We start from the raw sequence: 21,292 nt of genomic DNA, 5'->3' as shown, positions 1-21,292 counted from the left end.
AATCGAAGACCAAATTAAATGCGGTAAAGATTTAAAAGTTGTGGGATCAAATTTGAAAATTTTAATAGTCAGAAACTAAATGTGGTAATGATTTAAAAGTCGTGGGACCAAATATGAAAATTTTAATAGTTAGGGACTAAATGTAAAAATAGTTTCATACTCGTGGGACAAAAAGTTAAAATAACTCAATTTTTTGGTTATTAAAACACTTGAAAAGATCACAAGAACTTCACACAACAATGAAATATCAAATATCAAATAAATAAAAATTTACATGCTATGTGCCTAGACAGATTAATTTACATGCTCATACTTTAGCTTCGTTAGCTTTTACTCATGATCACTCTATGTATTGTGATGCTATCCCTCTTGACGCTATTACAGCTTTTATCAATTAATACAATCGGCAGATTGATTTTTTCAAAAAAAAAAAAATCAAATAAATAAAAATTGGAGATTTAGTTCAAAAGTCTTAGTCAAAGTTGGCTAAAAACCAATAAATACTAAATGATTGGGGCAGTGTCACAATAATGGACGAATTGGTGTTGTTGAAAACGTTACATTAACAAATCAAATTAGCCATTTTAACCATTTCCTATGCAACTTTACTGGTTAATCAAATAATACTGTTATTTACATGAAATATTATTATATAATAAAGTAATTTGACATTTGGGGGTGGGGGGTGGGGGTAGTAATAGAATCTGTTAATTCATCTAACCAAGTAATATGAAGAATTGTATCATCACTTTTCATAAGTTGTATGAAAAATTTCCACTTTTTGTCCCTTACTTATTTCACTTGTTTGAAATTTGGTTTCTTAATTATAAAAGTATGTAAAGTAACATATTTGATATTGTAATTATCTCCTCAATTGTGATAGTAAAATTTAAGAATTATGAATAATGATACGAAAAAATATATATATATATAAAAAATACTTTATGTATATACCACGTATAAATAGAGATATAGAGCATATATTATTACTAGTCTAAGTACAATTATTATATTATAATAAGGTCAAATGTAATGAGACACTAGTAAATGATTAGTACAAATATATGGGATAGTATTACAACTTAAAAGAACATATTTATTGAATTCAAATTTATTAATGCCATGATGATACTTTATAAGTAGGTCAATGTTGTGCACATTGTGGTTGGCTTGGCAGACGGCGCAAGAATGCATGCACTTAGGCAACTACAATAGCCTAAGGCAACAGTGTTGCAAGCATAGATAAAGTAATTTGACTTGTGTACTATTGATTCTGTTACCATCTACTATATGTTCTTAACTACTTTCTCAATTTACTGAAACACAAAAATTTTAAACTTGACTTCTTGTGAAAGCTATGAAAAACTCAACTAATTTATTTCATAATGATCATTTGTTGATTAGATCCCTTCACAAAAAAACATACATTCAAATATCTGTAAATTTATCAATAACCTTGTAGTCTAGTAGACAAAGTAGTTCTCCCAAATAATTGTAAGAGAGTCATAATACTTTAAAACAAATAGCTATAAACTTTTTTTTTTTTTTTTTGGGTTAATAAATTAAAAATTAACTGAGCAACCTTTTAACCCATCAATAAATATCGCTATGAATCACGACAATTTATATCGTGGACCAGGGTCTACAGTACAATGTGAACCTTAGTCCAATATACAGAATTTGATTTCATAAAGTACAGAATTTATGTTTATAATATACAAAATTATATAGCTGAGGATACATACACACTTAACATAATACACATAATTCATGTTCATAATGCACAGAATTTATGTTAATTATATCGTGTTTATGTGTATATGTATTATAAACATGAATTATGTGCATAAGTCAAATTCTGTGTATTAGACTAGTGCTCATAATGCACTGTGAACTCTGATCCACGATATAACTATTGATGAATAATTAAAAATTAAAGTTATTATTTAATCATCAACTAATCAACTAATGATTAAAACAGAGCCATCATTTTGAATTCCGTTGCTTAATGAAAAACGAAAATTCTGTGATATTTTGAATTCCAAATATTTTACTAGCAGTTTGTCTTCTCCCCGCTCCACAAACCGGGCCCCACCACTGCCTCTTCAAAGTTCAAACTGCACCGCTCAAATCCAGTAACTCCCACCACGCGCTCCCATTCCACCCCGCAGACAATTCGACGACTCTCCGCTTCCACGTGAACGTCACTCTCCCCACCCGCGATTGGTCATTTCGCGACCCCGAAGCGTGAAACTCAAATTAGACAACCCACCCTCCAAGCTCAGTCATATCTCTCTGCATTTTTGAAAACGTATCGTCGCCTCCTCTCAACCCTCTGTACCAGACTCGCCGGCGATCGGCGGGGCACCTGAATTAAACAATTCAACGGCTTTGCTCTCCTCCACTCCTCCCGTTTCGAATTATTTATGCGTTTGTCGCGGCATATCTATAGGTATATATATTTTGAGCTTGCGTGCGCGAATAGAATAGATATTTTGATAGGTTGCAATGTCGGAGGACGAGAAATTATTGAAGGAGGCGAAGAAGCTGCCGTGGGAGGACCGGCTGACTCATAAGAATTGGAAGGTTAGAAATGACGCCAACATCGACCTCGCGGAGCTGTGCGGCTCTATCACGAATCCCAAGGACCCTCGCCTACGTGAATTCGGTGAGTTTAGCCATTCAATCATATGATATCTGATCTGCTTTCGCAATTCGTGATCCTTTTGTGTGGATTATACGTCATGAGTGTACGTATGTGGTTGGATATACCTTAGTTTTTTGCTGAAAATGTATGATAGGACATTTTTTCAAAAAGGCTGTGGCGGATTCTAATGCGCCGGTGCAAGAGAAGGCACTTGACTCGCTAATAGCTTACTTAAAAGCTGCCGATGCTGATGTTGGAAGGTAATGCAAATTCATTTTTGAATTATGTATTGGTGTGTGAATTGGAAATATGATTGATCAAAGTGTTTGTTGAGTGGATAGGTATGCAAAGGAAATATGTGATGCAATTGTAGCAAAATGCTTGACGGGTAGGCCAAAGACAGTAGAGAAGGCACAAGCTGCGTTTTTGCTTTGGGTAGAATTGGAAGCAGTTGAGGCATTCCTGGTAAGTGTCACTAATCACTATATTCTACCTATACCGTTCTCTTTGCAAAGCTGAATGAAACCCTTTAAAGAGCTCAATTGCTTGTTCAAACTGTTTCCTTAATGGCCACATAACCACATTCCTGCTCCAAATAAACTTCCAATCCTTTTTTTTTTTTTTTTGCAAGCTTGTAACTTTTATTTAGCTGAATCACTATTTAATATTTATGGTGATAAATATCTTTGCACCTTGAAAGTGAGAATTTTGCATGTTGTAATATTATTTGCCAACCTTGTTTGGCTGCATTCTAAGACCTGCTTTGCAGCCAAGAATATTTTTTGAGAAAATTTGACGTCAAAATTTTCAGTAAGAGAGAGTGTGTACTACTAAATCAAGATCTGTTTTGGGCTTTGAAAATCTCTCTTCAGTGATAAAATCATGACACAGATTATTAGCTAATGTAGTATCAGCATGTTGATCCTTGTTAAAGGAAAAATTGAGAATTTGAGATAGATGCCCTACTCCATTTTTTTGCTGTCTGTTGAACAAATTCCATAATTTATAAAATTTGTCCTTTGAATTTTTCTTATCCATTTTAGGGAGGTGCCAAATGCAGAAGTTATAATACTGTGTTGGTTATCATTCGTTTTCACCCCTTTGCGTTTTAACCTTATTCTAGTTCTTAATTTGCATAGAGGAGCTGATAATACTTGTTCATCTGTTTCACCTATATGGTCTTACAAACTTTCACCTAGTTTACAAAGATGTGAAAATGATTGGTATTAAGGTTGTAAAAGGCGCTAGGCGCTCATCGGGCGGTGGATGGGCGCCTAGGCAGGTGCCTAGGTATATAAAAAAATAATTTTTTTTTTGTCTTTTATTTATTTTAGGCTTTAATATAAATGCATGAAAGACCTTTCATTTACTTTAGGCTTGAATGCCAAAGCATAAAAGACTTTTCATTTACGGAGTACTTTAAAGTAAGCATAGAAACCTTTCATTTACTTCAGGCATAAATACTAAAGCATAAAAAGTAGACTCTAGGCACATAAATAAAAAAAAATGTTTTTGCCTTTCATTTATTTAGGCTATCAAAGCAAAAAAAAAAATAAAAAATCCTGACTTTGCAAAAAAACTCGGTTGACTCGACTGAGTTGGGCGCTGAGGGCGCCTAGCCCCAAAATCCCCTCGGCCTAGGGCTGGCTAGGCCGAATTATGCTAAATTTTGGTGTAAAAAAGGAGCTTATGTAGGTAAGTTATACCAACATCTTCAGTAGTTTCTAGGCTACATATTGTAGCTTTTTACTTCCAAGTTCCAATAGTGTTTTTTGTCCCATGCAAGTGTTAATTGTAAGTACTAATTACACATTTGACGAATATGCAGTACGAATTTTATGAATTGACTCTTCAGAAATGATATTTGTCACAAGGATACAAGAACAATATGAGGATATCTTATTGCTAGTCTCTCTCTCTACATTTTCAAATTCTAATTATTTTTCAATTTTCATTATGAAATCACTGCCGTACAGGAGATGATGTCCCTTTTGGTAAATCATTCATTTTGAATGCTCTCTTTAATATAAGTATTTATTATGTCAATTTAGTAATTCTATATATTTATAATTATAATTAACATTATTTCATCCTCAGAGGATATTGATTATGAGAGGTTTGATTAGAGTTTAAAAGACCTGTGAATAAAATGATGTGAAGATTCTAGGAAGGTAGATTATTCCATATTTCCATAGATAACTAAATTAAAATCTGGAGATGGTTATGGTGTGAATTATTATATTATGATTGAATTTGAATGTAGTTTGGATCCTTTTAATTGGCTCATGTTAGGAAACCTAATTGGATGACGTACCAAATATTATTTTAATTATTTAATATTGGGGAGGAATTGATTATTGTATAGTAATTGATCTCTATAGATTGCAACTTTTTTGCAGTGAATGAACTTGAAATGAAGGCCTCATTTTCATGTTTTCTTTTTTGCTATGCGTTTCTTCATAATTTTTCGTGGCTGCCATTAGTATTTGTTCAATGCTTTCTATATATTAGTACATTTCTAAAGCATTGAATTACTTGTGATATATATTTTTTTATTATTCTTTGTTTTTGAAATTTAGATTGCTATTACGCCTTACAAGTATTTGTTTTTCTGTAGGATGCAATGGAGAAAGCCATTAAAAATAAAGTTGCCAAAGCTGTTGTTCCTGCAGTAGATGTTATGTTTCAGGCCTTAAGGTCCACTGCAATCTGGCCTGCTGTACTTTTTGTTGTTAATTATTGGTGCTTTGAAGTATTGTAACATTTATCCAAAATAATGAACAGTGAATTTGGGGCGAAGATTGTACCACCAAAGAGAATATTGAAGATGCTTCCTGAATTGTTTGATCATCAGGATCAAAATGTTCGAGCTTGTGCTAAGGGGCTTACACTGGAACTTTGTCGATGGATTGGCAAAGATCCTGTGAAATCAATACTTCTTGAGAAAATGCGTGACACTATGGTATGTTGATTGCCTAATCGTTTATGTTATTGTTTTGCTAGATACTTACTTTTGTTGGGGAATCTTAAAATACTTCCTTTTATGACATTTTAAGAAAAAAGAATTGGAGGCTGAACTAGTTAATGTCACTGGATCTGCTAAGCCAACTAGGAAAATAAGGTATTATTTATGCTTACTACATTTTTTTTTTTGGTTTTGTTTTGTTTTTGTTTTTTAGTTTATCAATACCTTTCGTTTTCCCTTGTTTTTTATTTTTATTTTTTTGAGAGGCTTATAATAACCTTTGGTTGATGGTTGTTAGATCTGAACAAGACAAGGAGCCAGAACAGGGTGCCGTTCCTGAGGTAGCTGGCTCTGGCCATTCTGAAGAATCTGTTGCAGAAAGTATGTAAATTGTTCTGATGTTCCTAGGCTAGTTAGTGTGGTTATGATGCTTGCTTGAAACTAGAATGAGCAACCTTGAACCTTGAACCTTGTAGTGGGAGCCTGTAATGTAGAATATATCTGGTCCTGACATGCACTGCCTTTTGTTTTTGGGCAGTTCCGCAGGAGATAGATGAGTATGAGCTTGTAGATCCGGTTGATATTTTGACTCCTCTTGAGAAGTCGGGCTTTTGGGCAGGAGTGGTAGGTGCACTGTTTTCCCAATTGTTTAACTCCACTACCTATTATTTTAACCTTTTAATGTTTTTACCCTTTTTTTTTTGGTGTTACTGAGGGACAATCCTTGCCAATGAATTATTTTGTTTTCTAGAAAGCTGCCAAATGGTCGGAAAGAAAGGAAGCTGTTGCTGAGTTAACTAAACTTGCTTCAACAAAGAAAATAGCACCGGGTGACTTTACTGAAATTTGTCGGATGCTGAAGAAGGTCTCTACCTAACAAAATTGATTTAATCACAATGTCTTGTGTTTAGGGTCCTCTGTTGCTAGATAAGGAATTCAAGACTATATTAATGCTTCTACTTCTTATCCTGATTATTGATTTTTTCATTTGACTAAGTACCTTTGCCTTATTATTATTTTTATATGGCTATTCTTGTTTACCAAGTAATATTGCAATTTGTTGATGTTGCAGCTGATTACAGATGTAAACATTGCTGTAGCAGTTGAAGCCATCCAAGCAATTGGAAATCTTGCTAGGGGATTGAGAACCCATTTTACAGGGAACTCTCGCTTGCTGTTGCCTGTTTTGCTGGTAAGTTGGCATTCTAGTTTCCATTTTGTTAAGTTCTGTGGATGTATGCTACTATGCTTTGTTCTTTTCATTGTATTTATTATTATTATTGTTGTTGTTGTTGTTGTTATTATTGTTACTGTTGGGCTTTTATGCTAGTGAGGTTCATTATTTCTTTTGAACAATAGGGTTATTGTGTCATGTTAAAGTTGTATTTCATTTTCCCAAACCTTTGAGAGCTTCTTAGATTCACTATTTTCTCAGATTAAATGGTCATGGAAGTCTTTTTTTTTTTTTTTTTAAATTTAATGTCATACTTTTTCTGAGGATTTTTGATCATCTAGTGTTTTCTGGCTAGTCATCCTTGGTACTCTTTCTTGCTGGTTGCTTCTGTTAGTTGCAGTAGATATTTGCAATGTATGTGATTCACGGGTCATTTTGATTTTGTTGTATTTAAAATGTTTTCTTTTGTATAAAAGAGGATGAGAAAGTATACTTCTTAAAGAAAAAGGGATCTAAAAGTGGACCAAGTGGTCCTTGCTTTTCCTTGTTTAAGTTTGCAAACATATCATAACTGGGGTGTTTGTAAACTTATTGTCCCTAATATACACAGGAATTGCTTTTCTATCATGTTATTATTTTCAAAAGTCCCTATTCCCTTTTGTTATTTAGAGCAATGTTGCAAAAAACGCTAGGCGCCCCCTAGGCGCCAAGGGGGCGCCTAGCGCCTAGGGCGCCGATTAATCGGCGCCTTTTTATTTTTTATTTTTTTAATTAAAAAAAATTTTCAAAATTTAGTACTAAAATATAAGGTTTCCATAGTTATTTCTTAGAAACTATTTACAAAAGTGGTTGTAAAATTGTTCAAAAGATTGTTTAAACCATCTAAATACATAAAAAACTAAAATGAAGAGCTAAAGAAGCATTTTTTTGAGAAATTAGTGGACCAAACCGCCTTCGGCTGTTTGCGGTGTATAGATCTCGAAAAAATACACGATTTGAAAAAAAAAATTGTCCAAATCGGACAACCGAGTCAAAAGTTATGCCTTCCGAAAGTTTTCCGACATTTTCAAAAAAAAAAAAAAAAAAAAAAAAATCGCCGAACCGGCCGGCCGCGAAGGAGGCCGCCGAGGCCATTCCTCGCGGCGGCCTCCTACCACCTAGCGCCTAGGCGCGATTTTTGCAACACTGATTTAGAGCAAATGGGGCATTTGTGTTTGTGTTGGGTGGGGAGAGGGCTAGAGAGACATTATGGTACAATAGAACATGCCTTAAATGGTGCGAAACTTCTGGTTACGTGGGTGTTATTCATTGAGTGTGATGACTTTCGTCCATGTTTCTACCTTTGATTCTGTATCAAATTTCATATTTTTGTTGAGTTTTGTTTGTAAAAAAATTCTTATTTTTTAAACAGGAAAAATTGAAAGAGAAAAAGCCTACTTTGATGGATTCACTTACGCAGACGCTCCAGGCAATCTACAAATCAGGGTGTTTAAACCTTGCAGACATTGTTGAAGGCAAGGGGTTTTTTTATTTTAAAAATAATAAATAAATATATATATATATATATATAAAATCTTTGCTAGTTGCTTTTAATGAACTGCTAAGCTACTAATAAAAAATTGAGGAAAGTTAGTTCAGAAATTTGTTGCATTACATTTTATATCTAAGATGGGCACATTCTTTCCAAGTTTGCTTGATATAAACGATGCTGCATTCCCATGTTCTGTGTTATAATAATCCTCGATCATTGCGTAAGTTATTTATTCTTTCCTGGTTGGTACTATTTTATGCAAAAACCCCTGTGTTCTTGTAGAAGAGTATGTCTTGCATCTCTTACTTGAAAAACCATCTTACATTATTGCTTATTTTAAATTATTTTCTCAATTTTAGGAAGAAAAGTTTTCCTCTCTTGTTTGGATGATTGAAATAAAGTATCGAAACATGAGTCGATTTATTATCTTAAATCTGCATTCTCGTCCCTTGAAAAGTTAAGAAAGATGATATGAGCAATCAAGTCCATCTGCACGTACCAATCACCTTTCCCATTCAAAGTGGGGGCAATAAAACATATTGACTTGTAGGAGTAGGAATGTAGGATTTACCTGTCCCCCCACAACATTTCCCTTGCATTGATTTTATCAATTCTTGACTTAAATTCTGCCTGAACATATTATATATTGTTGCAGATATTAAGACGGCTACGAAAAATAAAGTTCCACTAGTTCGATCTTTGACATTAAATTGGGTTACATTTTGCATTGAAATGAGCAGCAAGGCTGTTATTGTCAAAGTACAGAAGGAATATGTTGCCATTTCTATGGAGGTATGGTAATTGCTTTAATTTTTTTGTATTGTTATTGATAGTCTTGATGTTTTAGTTAATTGTCTTCGCTTTTTTATGATGCATGACATTTTTTTCAAATGTCTCTCTCAGTGTTATAAAGGCGTTGCCTAGGCGTCCGGTCGGTCAAGACCGAACGCCTAGTGTGCTCGCCTCGCCTAAGTGCAGAATACAACCCAAAACTCCACAAAAAGTACATGGGCAGAACCTACACATTAAGGCGAGTTGACCGGTGTAATTTCCATCCGGAGAAGTCGCCGGAATTTGCCTCACGCGTGGCGTCGGAGCAGCGGCACAACGGCGGTGCGGTTCGAGCTCCGGCGTCGTCCTCCTGTTGCGATCAAAGCCCACCACCTCACTTTGGCATGTTATCAATAAATAGTTAAATACTAGACTCCTCACTACCCTAGGACAAACTATTCATCTTCTCAAGACAACTTGAAGTAAATAGGGTTGCAAAAAGGCTGCCCAAGACAAGATATTTTCAATATACAATAAATATTAGACTTTTTCACTATTCTAGGAAAAACTATTCATCTACTTAAAGTAAATAGGCTGCCCAAGACAAGATATTTTCAATATATATATACTTTATTTATTTATTTAATACTCATTGCCTAGGCGGTCGCATAGTCGACTAGTCGACTAGGCAATCGGTGGCATCTCGCCTAGAAAGTCCGCCTTGATAACTCTGGTCTCTCTGGATTTCTTTCAACTCAAGTTTTATTAGGGATTTATGCCATATTGTTGTTAAAGAAAGGATTTGATTAGTAGTTCTGCTTAGAAGATGTATTTTCTGTTTACAATGATGTTTTTGTTTTTAGGTTTGGATTCCTTATTTGGTACTGGGTAATGGTATCAGTATTGCTGGAAAACATTGCTGAGTTTGAATATTGTTATTTCCAATTTAAAATATAGTATTGGATTACTTTTGTGCGTGTGCGTGTGTGTGTAAGAATGTGATATTTATCCTTTTTGACATCATGTTACACATTCATTTGGTTTTGACAGTGCCTAAATGATGGAACACCTGAGGTTAGAGATGCTGCATTTTTAACTTTGGCAGCTATTGCTAAGGTATATTTTATGTGAAGGCAGTTCTCTATCAATTTTCTTTCTATTGGTCCACAGTTGTATTTTTATGTAATAATGTTTTTTCTCATTGTAGTTGGTTGGTATGAGACCACTAGAGAAGTCAATTGAGAAACTTGATGATATTAGAAAGAAGAAGCTTTCTGAAATGATTGCAGGATCTGGTGGTGGTGAATCTACTGTCGCAGGTTTGAAATTCCCAAGTGATTTTCATTTCATTGTGCCCAATGTATTTCAATTTGCTTATTCTGACTCTCTGTCCCCTTATTTGCTATAGTAGTTACAGGTGCAGCACCGTCATCTAGGGCAACTGTACCTTCGTCAGAGGTAGTCTCTTTTCTAATCAGTTATTGCTTCTTTTGATAATTTATCATGTAGTAACATATAAATAAGTTGGAAATTGTAATGAATTTAATCTTGCTATGGAACTGATATTATACAAATTATGAAATATTTCATCTTGGAAATTTTAAAATGTCTTATTTATTGGTTTGCGTGGCACTAAGTCTATCTTTCCGTATTAAATATTCATCATATATTGGCATTATTTTTTCTTTCCAAGTGCCTATTTCTTACCGAGTCCATCAAGCTGAAATATTGGCATTATGATTTGGTTCTTTTTTCATCGTTTTGCTGGATGTTTCTTGGCAATTGGGCTTGTTAAAGATATTTTATATTGTCATTATTTTCTGGTAATCTTCTTTTTTAGGAATGTATATGCAACTAGGTTTGAATAAAAATCTAGTGGTTTTTTCTGTCTCATTTTTAGGCTTCAGATGGTTCATTTGTTAGACGTACAGCAGCTAGCATGCTGAGTGGAAAAAAACCTCTTCAGGCAGCTGTAAGTTTTACTTTATGACATGCACTCTCTTCTAAAACAAAAGGTCAAAACATCAAGGTGAAATGCTTGTTCTGTATGTTCTTATTTTTAATTTTAATTTAATTTTATTTTAACAGCCTGCTAGTAAGAAAGCCGCACCTTCAAAATCGGGTGCAACTAAAAAGGTAGAGGGAGGTGGGCAATCAAAAACTTCCAAGCCTGTGGAAATTGAAGATGTTGAGGTGAATAGCTAATATTTTTAATTCTCTTTGTTGTTTCTTTTTTCTTTTTTTTTTTTTTACCAGTGTTTGATATCTATATGGTTAATTTTCTTAACTTTTTGTTTTGTATAGCCTGAAGAGATGAGTTTTGAAGAGATCGAAAGCAAATTGGGTTCCCTTATACAAGCAGAGACAATATCAAAATTGAAGAGTTCCGCGTGGAAAGAGAGGCTTGAAGGTTCTATTTCATATACCTTAAAAATTTGTTTTGCTTACCAATCTTATTTCATGGAACTTGAGAAGTGTTCAAAATAAAGAAAGTGGTTTGATTTCGTCTTTCTCTTTGCAGCTATTGTGTCATTTAAAGAACGAGTTGAAGTACTACCAGAACTTGATATGTCTATAGAGATTTTAATTCGTTTGCTATCAACTGTTCCTGGATGGAGTGAGAAAAATGTTCAGGTGCCACTTTTTCTAACGTTTTCCTTAGTTTTGCAAAATAATTAATCTTCAAATTCTAATGCGCATGTGAATTGGCTAAAGGCCATCTAATCACTCTCTTTGGCGAAAAGTGCAGGTCCAGCAGCAGGTTATTGATGTTATTACCCACATTTCCTCAAAAGCATCAAAGCTTCCCAAAAAATGTGTTGTGCTATGCCTTCAAGGTCACTTTAATTTATTTCTCCTCCATTCCCACTCTCTTATTTTCTTATGCCAAATTTGCTGTGCTTTTTGTTTTCTTATTTCTAAACTATGCATGCGGTGTTACAGGCATTGCTGAAAGAGTAGCTGATATTAAAACTCGTGCTCAAGCCATGAAATGCCTCACTAGTTTCTGTGAAGCTGTGGGTCCAGGATTTGTTTTTGAGAGGGTATGTACCATTTAACTTACATGCATTGGTATTGTTGTGCTTAATGGCTTTAGATGCAAATTAATATGTGCTTGTGCAAACTTACTTCATAAAATTTTCTTCCTTTACTCAACATGTAATGTTTGCTATGTTGGCAATCCAAAAATATTTACATCTGCATGGTCTTAATCTTTAAACTATGTGATAATGTGATATGTTTGTGTGGTGGGAGTGTGCTCTGCATTATTTGAATTTCCTAATTTCTTGATTTTAATTTGTGTTAGCTTTATAAAATTATGAAAGAGCATAAGAATCCTAAAGTTCTTAGTGAAGGCATACTATGGATGGTCACAGCAGTTGATGATTTTGGCATCTCTTCTCTAAAACTTAAGGTGATCTTAGCCTACTATACTCTATTTGGTCAAACTGTGCATTGATTACAAATCAAGTTGGATGTTTTCTTTCTAATTGTATTTGCATTGCCAGGATTTAATTGATTTTTGCAAGGAAATTGGCTTGCAATCCAGTGTTGCTGCCACACGGAATGCTACCATAAAACTTATTGGGACTTTACATAAATTTGTTGGTCCAGGTGATATGTTTGCTTCCGAAACTTCTGAATGCTTTGTGCATCTTGCTGAGGCTAAAATGTACTTTCCCTTTGTGCAGATATCAAGGGATTCCTGTCAGATGTAAAACCTGCTCTTCTTAGTGCTCTCGATGCAGAATGTGAAAATAATCCATTTGAGGTGAGGTTTGGTCTAGTTTAACTTTCGTTTTCTTGTTAATTTGATTTTGTTATGTAACATTGTAACTTGGTTTGTTTGCAGGGTGCTTCTGCTGTCACAAAGAGGACAGTGAAGACATCAGATCCCATATCAGTGTCTAGTGGTGGGCTAGATAGTCTGCCTCGTGAAGACATTAGTGGCAAGATTACACCTGCCTTGCTAAAGGGCTTTGAAAGTTCAGATTGGAAGGTAGTCTATCAGGTTTTGTTTTGTTTGCTTGTTTTTTTGGAATAAATCTTTCACTATGTACTCTTTTCTTGCTCCAGATTCGTCTGGAATCTATTGAAAGTGTAAATAAGATCTTGGAAGAGGCCAATAGACGAATTCAACCATCTGGAACTGGTAGGATAGTCATGCCAATATGTAAGGTGATTGTTATTATATAATTGTAAAATTTCATTTTGAATGTTGTTTGTATGTGGATTGGTATTTGTAGGAGAGCTGTTTGGTGCTCTTAGAGGCCGACTGCTTGACAGCAACAAGAATATAGTTATGGCAACATTGTCTACTTTTGGTAGTGTTGCATCTGCAATGGGACCTGCAGTTGAGAAATCAAGCAAGGTATACCTTCCTACAACTTGAATTTTCTTCTTTCTTTTGCCCCTTACCCATCTCTGTCATTTTAGTTATTAAATCGATTCCTGTTGTGTTTTCTTTGCAGGGAGTTCTCACAGACATTTTAAAATGTCTTGGTGATAATAAAAAACACATGAGAGAGTGTACTTTGAGTACACTCGATTCTTGGGTAGCTGCTGTTCATCTCGATAAAATGGTGATCACACTTCTCCTAATGTTTTATATGTTTTACCAATGGTTTGTCACCCCATCACAATTCTGTTCTTTCTAGATACCTTATATCTCTGCCGCATTAATTGATTCAAAAATGGGTGCTGAGGGGCGAAAAGATCTTTTTGACTGGTTGTCCAGACAACTTAGTGGATTGAAACAATTTCCTGACGCTGTGCATCTTCTAAAACCTGCTGCATTTGCTATGACGGTATCCTGCTAAAACTAATAATGGCATCATTATTACTTCCCAAGTTCATATGTGAAACCTAAGATTCGAAATGGGATTCTGTTGTCTGTTTATAGGGTAAATCAGCTGATGTTCGTAAAGCTGCAGAAGTTTTCTTTGCTGAAATATTAAGAATTTGTGGACATGAAATGGTACAGGGCTTGCAATGTTTTCAATCTCCTCGTCATTGTTCTTTTTATTTAATCATTCATTTTATTTATTTGCAATTTTTTCCGGGTTTGCTTTGTTGTCCTGTGTAGGTGACCAAAAACTTGAGAGATATTCAGGGACCTGCTTTAGCAATTGTTATTGAACGGCTCAAACCTTTTGGGGCTCCGCGTGGTGTCTTTCATATCCCTGATAAGTCTATTTTTATTTTCCCTGTCTGTTATCTTATCTTGGTTCTGATTTGCTTGTTTGGATTCAGACGCAATTGAATCAGGAATAACAATTTCAACTGGGACAACAACCAAAACCAGTTCGAAGATTGGAAAGCCTAACGGTCCTGGTGACCATGCTTCTCGACAAGGAAGCAGAGTTCGATCTTCAGTATGCTTTAGATGCTTAACTGCCATGTTCACACATATATGCATGTATGTTTGTATATTGACTATTATGTTTTTGTACAGAGAGTTCTTTCGACAAAGAGCTCAAGGCAAGAGTCCAATGTGTCTATTCAGGACATCTCTATCCTGTCACAGGCTTTGATAAATGTCAAGGACTCAAACAAGGTAGAACAGAGGTGACATAATGAGTCAGGAACATACTATATACTTAATATGATATTGATTGCGTAAATTTGATACCAGGATGAGAGAGAGAGAATAGTTGCTCGCCGATTCAAATTTGAGGAGCTACGACTTGACCAGATTCAAGATCTTGAGGTCTGTAGTTGTTGAATGCTTATTTTCAGATTCATGTTTAATTCATTTCCCAATTTTAATATTCAAGTCTTTGCTGTTTCTCTATTTACAGAGTGATTTGATGAAGTACCTAAGGGAAGATTTGCATAAGAGGCTTTTAAGTACAGACTTCAAGAAGCAAGTTGATGGGATTGAAATGCTACAGAAGGTGTGTTTTGTTGTAATTTCTTGTATTGGCACAGATTTTTGAAATTGACCTTTTTTAACATCTTACCCTTCATATTTTCAGGCACTTCATTCCATTGGGAAGGAAATAATTGCAATTCTTGACATTGTTTTACGATGGTTTGTCTTGAGATTCTGTGAATCTAACACATCATGCTTATTGAAGGTTATATCTCTTTTTTATACTACATAAATCCCTTTTCCTGATTTGACATTGTTTGAACCTTATGACTAAGTAATTCAGATTATTTTCTGTGTTTTTCCTTCATCTTTTTCATTGTTTTGTTCTTTCATGTAATATTTCTTCCATAATTCTGATAGGTGCTGGAATTTCTTCCAGAGCTTTTTGACATGTTAAAGAATGAAGGCTACACCATGACAGAAGCTGAAGCTGCCATTTTCCTTCCTTGCTTGGTTGAGAAGGTCCTTTTGATCTTTCCATTAAAAATTATAGACGAATGGGCTTCTAAATATCTTTTTCAATTTAATTGTTTATATTTTAAAAGTACTGACATTTTATATGATTATTTTTTTACCCTGACAGTCTGGACATAACATTGAAAAAGTTAGAGAGAAAATGCGGGTGCTAATGAAGAAAATTATTTACACATACTCTGCATCAAAGACTTATCCCTATATTTTGGAGGGTCTGCGTTCTAGAAACAATCGAACTCGGATAGAGTGTTTAGACCTTGTTGGCTTCTTGCTTGACAACCATGGCGCTGAGGCAAAATCTATATAATTTTTTTTTAATAATAAATTTCTTTTAGATTAAATTTTGACTGAAATTAGCTCTTCCTTTTATTAACACTATCTTGTCACTGACAGATTAGTGGACAGTTAAAATCCTTGCAAATTGTTGCAAGTTTGACTGCAGAGCGGGATGGTGAACTTCGGAAAGCTGCTTTAAATACTATGGTTAATGGTTACAAAATACTAGGTGTGCTTCTTTTTTATCTTAATGCTTGCTTTTATTTGACATTTTTGCATCTTCAAATGATGCCGAGGGAATGAACTTCCAAAAGAACCCTTTTGTATCTTCTGTGAATATGTATTAGGTGTTGTATCTTGGTACCTTGTTTTCTATTTTGTTCCCAAGTCTTTCGTACCTACTGTTATCTATATTGTATTATTATTCTCATTTGAATTCTCTTCTGTGAATGTGTATTAGGTGATGACATTTGGAGATATGTGGGAAAGCTAACAGAGGCTCAGAGAAGCATGTTAGATGATAGATTTAAATGGAAGGTTGGTTAATCTCTTTGCTGTATTGTGCTCCCCTCCCCCAATGCTTATTAGCAGTCTATAAATGGGGTTTCCTGTAGCCTACCAGTCTCTATATAAATTAATATTTTCAGGCTCGAGATATGGATAAAAGAAAGGAGGGAAAGCCTGGGGAAGCAAGGGCTGCTTTAAGGCGCTCGGTGCGGGATAATGGGTATGTATTTGTTATGAATGCTTCAATTTCCAGCATTATGTACTGACATATTTTGTTAAGAAGATTATGTGTTACTTCTTTATCAGAGTGATATATTGCACTTCAGTAATTTGAACAAACTGAAATTCTGTTTCAGGTGTTTGAAAATTTACATGTTTAATTTTGGATATTTAGGTCTGATTTGGCAGAACCAAGTGGTGAAGTTTTCAAGTCCTCTGGTCCAATCATCAATAGGTATGAACTCCCCTCAAATGTGTGTGTGTTGGGGGTGGAGGAGGTTGGCTTCTCAGGGATATTGTTTTAACCTCTCACTTTCTAAATCAGGGATAATTATAACCAAACTGAGCATCCAAAGGGAAGGCATGAGGTTCCTTTGGAGAGGCATCAAGTGCCTTTACCAGCTTCTGCTGCAAATGGCCCCACAGACTGGAAAGAATCTCTGGATATTATAGTTTATGGTTCACCAGAACAGGTTTGTTTTGATGATTTTGTATGTTTTTTAACCTTGAAATCATGAGTTTGACCTATTGATGCATTTGACACCCCACTAATTTAAAGGCTGTGTACTGTTTAAGAGTGAATTCAACAAACTTGATGGTGCCACCCATAGTCCTAAGATTGTACAGCAGGAAATAGACAGCTTGCAAATCACAATTTAGGCACTAAACTAGACAAAATTTTACTATAAGTCAAGCAAAGAAAGAACATTAATAGGAGTCTTTCCCCAAGTATGGAAAAAAAAAAAGATCTTTGAATTTTCCCACTCTGGTTTAGCGATCATCTTGCATTTGATCCCACTATGAACTCTTTATGAGCAGAATTTTGGCAAGAATTTAATTTGTCCTATTCCCAATCTTCAAGGCCTCTATGAAAATTGAGAATCCTAAAAATCTCACCATTTGAAGTGAATAAATGAGATACCACGTTTGCTTGACTGATCTTGAATGATACAAAGCAGGGCAGAAATGTAACTTCTAACGGAGCAATCTGTGCACCAACATCTTCCCAAATTTAATTCTCTGACCATTTACCTACTTTCAAATGAATAAATTAGACCAACTGATCCTTACCTTGCACAACTTAGATAACAGAGCAGCAATTGAATTCAAGAAGGGCTTGATTAAAGAGATGAAGCTTTTTCATATCTCAACCCCTGTGATTAGGCTGTTTAAGATTTGATACAAATTACTTGGAAAAAATTGTACTTGTGTATTCAAAGAAAACAAAATTAGACATAAGTTGGAAATGGATCAGGTGTTTTAGCTATTCACTGATATCGAATGATATGTTCCTTAACTAAGAGCTTGAGCTTTTAGTGGAATGCACATTTATTATTTCATATATATTTATATATCTTCAACTTGCCTCCTCACAATATGGGCCAAACACATTAATGATTATGCATGAGTTTTATTTTACATTTATACTCGATAATTGCATTATCAAGCAACAAGATAGTGTACAATGAGGCTACCATTAGACTCCTCACCTAGGTGTTGCCTATATGTTGGTTTTGTAAAGATCAATGAATAATGTTGTAATCGGAATATTTGATATTTTTTGCAGGTCATTGAAGGAATGAAAGTCGTATGCCATGAATTGTTGATGGCTATGAATGATCCTGATGGCAGTGGAATGGATGAAATTCTAAAGGATGCTGATAGGATTGTATTGTGCTTAGCAAATAAGGTGAGCGATGCTTTAATTAGCATTTTACTTAACTGCATCTTTCATTTTGTGACTAACACTTGTATATTGCCTTTTGTTGGTGTTTTCTGCAGGTTGGCAAGACTTTTGAGTTCAGCCTGATGGGTGCCTCGTCAAGGTCTTGTAAATATGTACTCAATACACTTATGCAGGCAATGCTTCTCCTACTCTCCATTGATATTTTTTCAACTTTTCTGGAGGGAAAATTGCATTCTTTGCAATAATCTGTGTATCATAAACTGATATCATCTTCTGTTTTTTCCCCCTTTCTACAGACATTTCAAATTAAAAATCTCGCTAACGCAGTCAAGGAAAGCACCCTTGATATTCTCATTACTGAGCTTTTGCTTTGGCTTCTGGATGAAAGAGTTCCCCACATGGATGATGGAAGTCAACTTCTGAAAGCCTTGAATGTTCTGATGCTTAAGATCTTGGTACAGTTGATATTGAAAATATAATACATATGTGCCTGACTACTGCCTGTGTTATATCTATGAGTTTCTTTTTCTGGCTGATTCATATTCTTCATTTTCTGTTCTTCTTACTACTAGTGGTCACTCGTTGTAGGATAATGCTGATCGAACTTCATCATTTGCTGTGCTTATTAATCTCTTACGGCCACTGAACCCATCAAGGTGGCCATCTCCAGTAACACATGATTCCCTTGCTATTAGAAACCAGAAGTTCTCAGATTTGGTCGTGAAATGTCTTATCAAACTTACAAAGGTAATGCTTTTTACTTGTCACCACTCTTTGTTCTTTATTAATATTGCTTTCATGTAGTTTTAGTCATTCTCTACATTCATAAATGAAATGAAGTTGGATTAGGCATAGTTTAAAAATTAGAAGGTTAGGTACAACCTTTATATTTCACTGTTGATGTGATATTGTGATTACTATATATGCTAGGTTCTTCAAAGTACTATTCATGATGTGGATCTTGATCGGGTCCTCCAAAGCATCCACATATACCTACAAGAACTTGGCATGGAAGAAATCCGCAGAAGGTAACTGTGATTATCTCTAATAGGCTGCATGTCCTGTCTTGTTAATTGAGATTCTTCTTGTATTCTATCATTAAATTGCTGGTCATTTTGGACTAATTGAATACCTTCCCTTGCTGCTGCATTTTAACTTTCTGATTGTGCAAAGAGCTGGGGCGGATGACAAACCACTGCGAATGGTAAAAACTGTTCTGCATGAACTTGTTAAGCTCCGTGGAACTTCCATAAAGGGTCATCTTTCTATGGTACCAATTGACATGCAACCACCACCTATTATTCTTGCGTACATCGATCTTAATCTTCAGGTTGTCGTTTTTCACCATTCCTTTGTTCTTCTAGAACTGTCGCCTACTCACCTATGCACTTTTCTAATTGAATTTACCTTGACAGACATTGGCAGCTGCAAGAATGTTGACTCCCTCTGTACCCGGCCAGAATCATTGGAGTGATTCTGCTGCAAACAATCCCACACCTGCAACCCATTCTGCTGATGCACAACTGAAGGTATTATTTTGTACACTTGTGTTGTCTTTTGATTGCATATGCTACATTTTACTCATTGTTTTTTTCATCTTCTTATGTCTTGATATCCGTGTTTTCTCAATTTTCTATATATTATCTGTATTCTGCAACTTTTCTAAAACTATTTTGGTTGCTCTTTATACCCCTTGCAGCTAGAATTGGCTGCTATATTCAAGAAGATTGGGGATAAACAGACCTGCAGCATTGGTCTCTACGAGTTATATAGAATCACACAGTTATATCCTAAAGTAATTGCTGCTGCACTCATTATGCAAGAGTATTTCTTAGTATTTTTTAAACTCGTGGATGATGTACAATCGTGCTAAGGTTTTTCCATATGATTCAGGTTGACATATTTGCTCAGCTGCAGAATGCCAGTGAAGCATTCCGAACATATATTAGAGATGGTTTAGCTCAGGTTGGTTTTGGATTTTTTGGTTACACCCAATGTCATCGTACTTTTCTAATTTGTGGATACTGCAGATGGAGAAGAATGCAGCAGCAGGAAGAACACCTTCTAGTGTTCCTATATCAACGCCTCCACCTGCAGTGCTAAATCTATCTTCCCCGAAATTTAGCCCTGTATTTCCTGTAAATACAAACCCTCTGGGTGATTCAAAATCCATAAACTCCAAATCGGAACCCACTAACTTCAGTCTACCGTTATCTTATGCTGAGGAAAGAACTAATAATGTAGTGCTTCCATCAGAGTTGCACCTGCAACCAGGAGAACACAGAGTCGAAAAATTTCCCTCTGCAGGTATGCTTGTGCTGCCACTTTATCCTTTAATATTGCTCTCGTTTCACCTTCTAGTGGATAGATAATGTGTTCTGCCCACTTCAGTGTCTAGTGGAACTTTAGATGCTATAAGGGAAAGAATGAAAAGCATCCAATTAGCAGCAGCTGCCGGGAACCCAGATCTTCCGTTGATGGCCAGGAATGGGAACGTCAGCCATGGACGATCAAATCAACTTCCTTCAGCCGCTGAACATACTATCAGTGGAAATCCATATCCCCAGCAGAGTGGGGTTCTTCCCATGGATGAAAAGGCCCTCTCAGGGCTTCAGGCACGCATGGAGAGGCTAAAAAGCGGTTGTCTTGAACCATTTTAGGAAAGAAAAGGATAAACATTAAACAGTGCTTCATACGACGAGATCTTCTTCAAAGCCCCCCATGGTGTTTTCGTATAACACTTATAAACAGATAATACTCAAATCTTAATTTTGCAGCTTAGGCTAATGCTTCAGTGTGCTATATACCCCTGCTCGATAGGATTACTTTTGTATATATTGTAGGTTTATCATTTTTGGCTGCTACCATTATCAACAGGGATTTCTCTGATAAATCCCAGTTTTGTTCAATGTATCAAATAGTTGGCGTGGTTCTCATATTTTGTTAGAAACAAATGTATGATTATAGTAAAAACATCCAAATATGTTATATTAAAGGAAAACCATGTTTTCCAAGTATCTCTGCTTATATTATATTCAATCATTTTGTATGAGAAGATTATTTCAAATATTTTGTATGGAGTGATAATTGTTTTTTGGTCAGTATATCTTAACTGTAGGAGGTACATTTAAACCTGTATAATACTCAGATTAATTTCTGTTCGCTC

At 35.3% G+C, this 21,292-nt stretch overlaps 1 protein-coding gene across 3 annotated transcripts; it reads left to right on the top strand.

The window, feature by feature from the left end:
• Positions 1-2,265: 2,265 nt before the first annotated feature.
• Positions 2,266-21,136, top strand: LOC109165711 (protein MOR1-like). 3 transcript variants are annotated; one of them, XR_002051583.1, is made up of 55 exons: positions 2,266-2,668; positions 2,802-2,907; positions 2,989-3,112; positions 5,265-5,344; positions 5,432-5,609; positions 5,704-5,768; positions 5,911-5,993; positions 6,151-6,236; positions 6,364-6,477; positions 6,685-6,804; positions 8,198-8,300; positions 8,973-9,109; positions 10,139-10,204; positions 10,296-10,407; positions 10,500-10,546; positions 10,989-11,060; positions 11,177-11,281; positions 11,393-11,498; positions 11,610-11,722; positions 11,838-11,925; positions 12,032-12,132; positions 12,396-12,503; positions 12,598-12,703; positions 12,781-12,860; positions 12,942-13,088; positions 13,166-13,241; positions 13,336-13,460; positions 13,561-13,671; positions 13,747-13,896; positions 13,992-14,066; positions 14,175-14,256; positions 14,342-14,463; positions 14,544-14,645; positions 14,724-14,798; positions 14,890-14,985; positions 15,067-15,168; positions 15,324-15,425; positions 15,547-15,729; positions 15,831-15,942; positions 16,174-16,250; positions 16,361-16,440; positions 16,615-16,674; positions 16,765-16,912; positions 18,007-18,129; positions 18,222-18,299; positions 18,423-18,581; positions 18,715-18,873; positions 19,057-19,154; positions 19,300-19,456; positions 19,542-19,655; positions 19,826-19,921; positions 20,020-20,091; positions 20,157-20,433; positions 20,518-20,858; positions 20,889-21,136. XR_002051583.1 is itself a non-coding variant. In XM_019314597.1 (54 exons), the coding sequence occupies exons 1-54, from the start codon at positions 2,509-2,511 to the stop codon at positions 20,784-20,786; spliced, it is 6,090 nt and encodes a 2,029-aa protein (XP_019170142.1). In that variant the 5' UTR covers positions 2,266-2,508; the 3' UTR covers positions 20,787-21,136. The 3 variants fall into 3 exon arrangements, 1 of the variants encoding a protein (XP_019170142.1); XR_002051582.1 differs by having other exon boundaries at positions 10,497-10,546; XM_019314597.1 differs by having other exon boundaries at positions 10,497-10,546; positions 20,518-21,136.
• The last annotated feature ends 156 nt before the right edge of the window (positions 21,137-21,292 follow it).

Source organism: Ipomoea nil, unplaced genomic scaffold, assembly GCF_001879475.1.
Source record: "Ipomoea nil cultivar Tokyo-kokei standard unplaced genomic scaffold, Asagao_1.1 scaffold3069, whole genome shotgun sequence".
NCBI classification, from domain to species: domain Eukaryota; kingdom Viridiplantae; phylum Streptophyta; class Magnoliopsida; order Solanales; family Convolvulaceae; genus Ipomoea; species Ipomoea nil.
The sequence above is the reverse complement of the archived record's forward strand: the minus strand, read 5'-3'. Positions and strand labels throughout refer to the sequence as shown.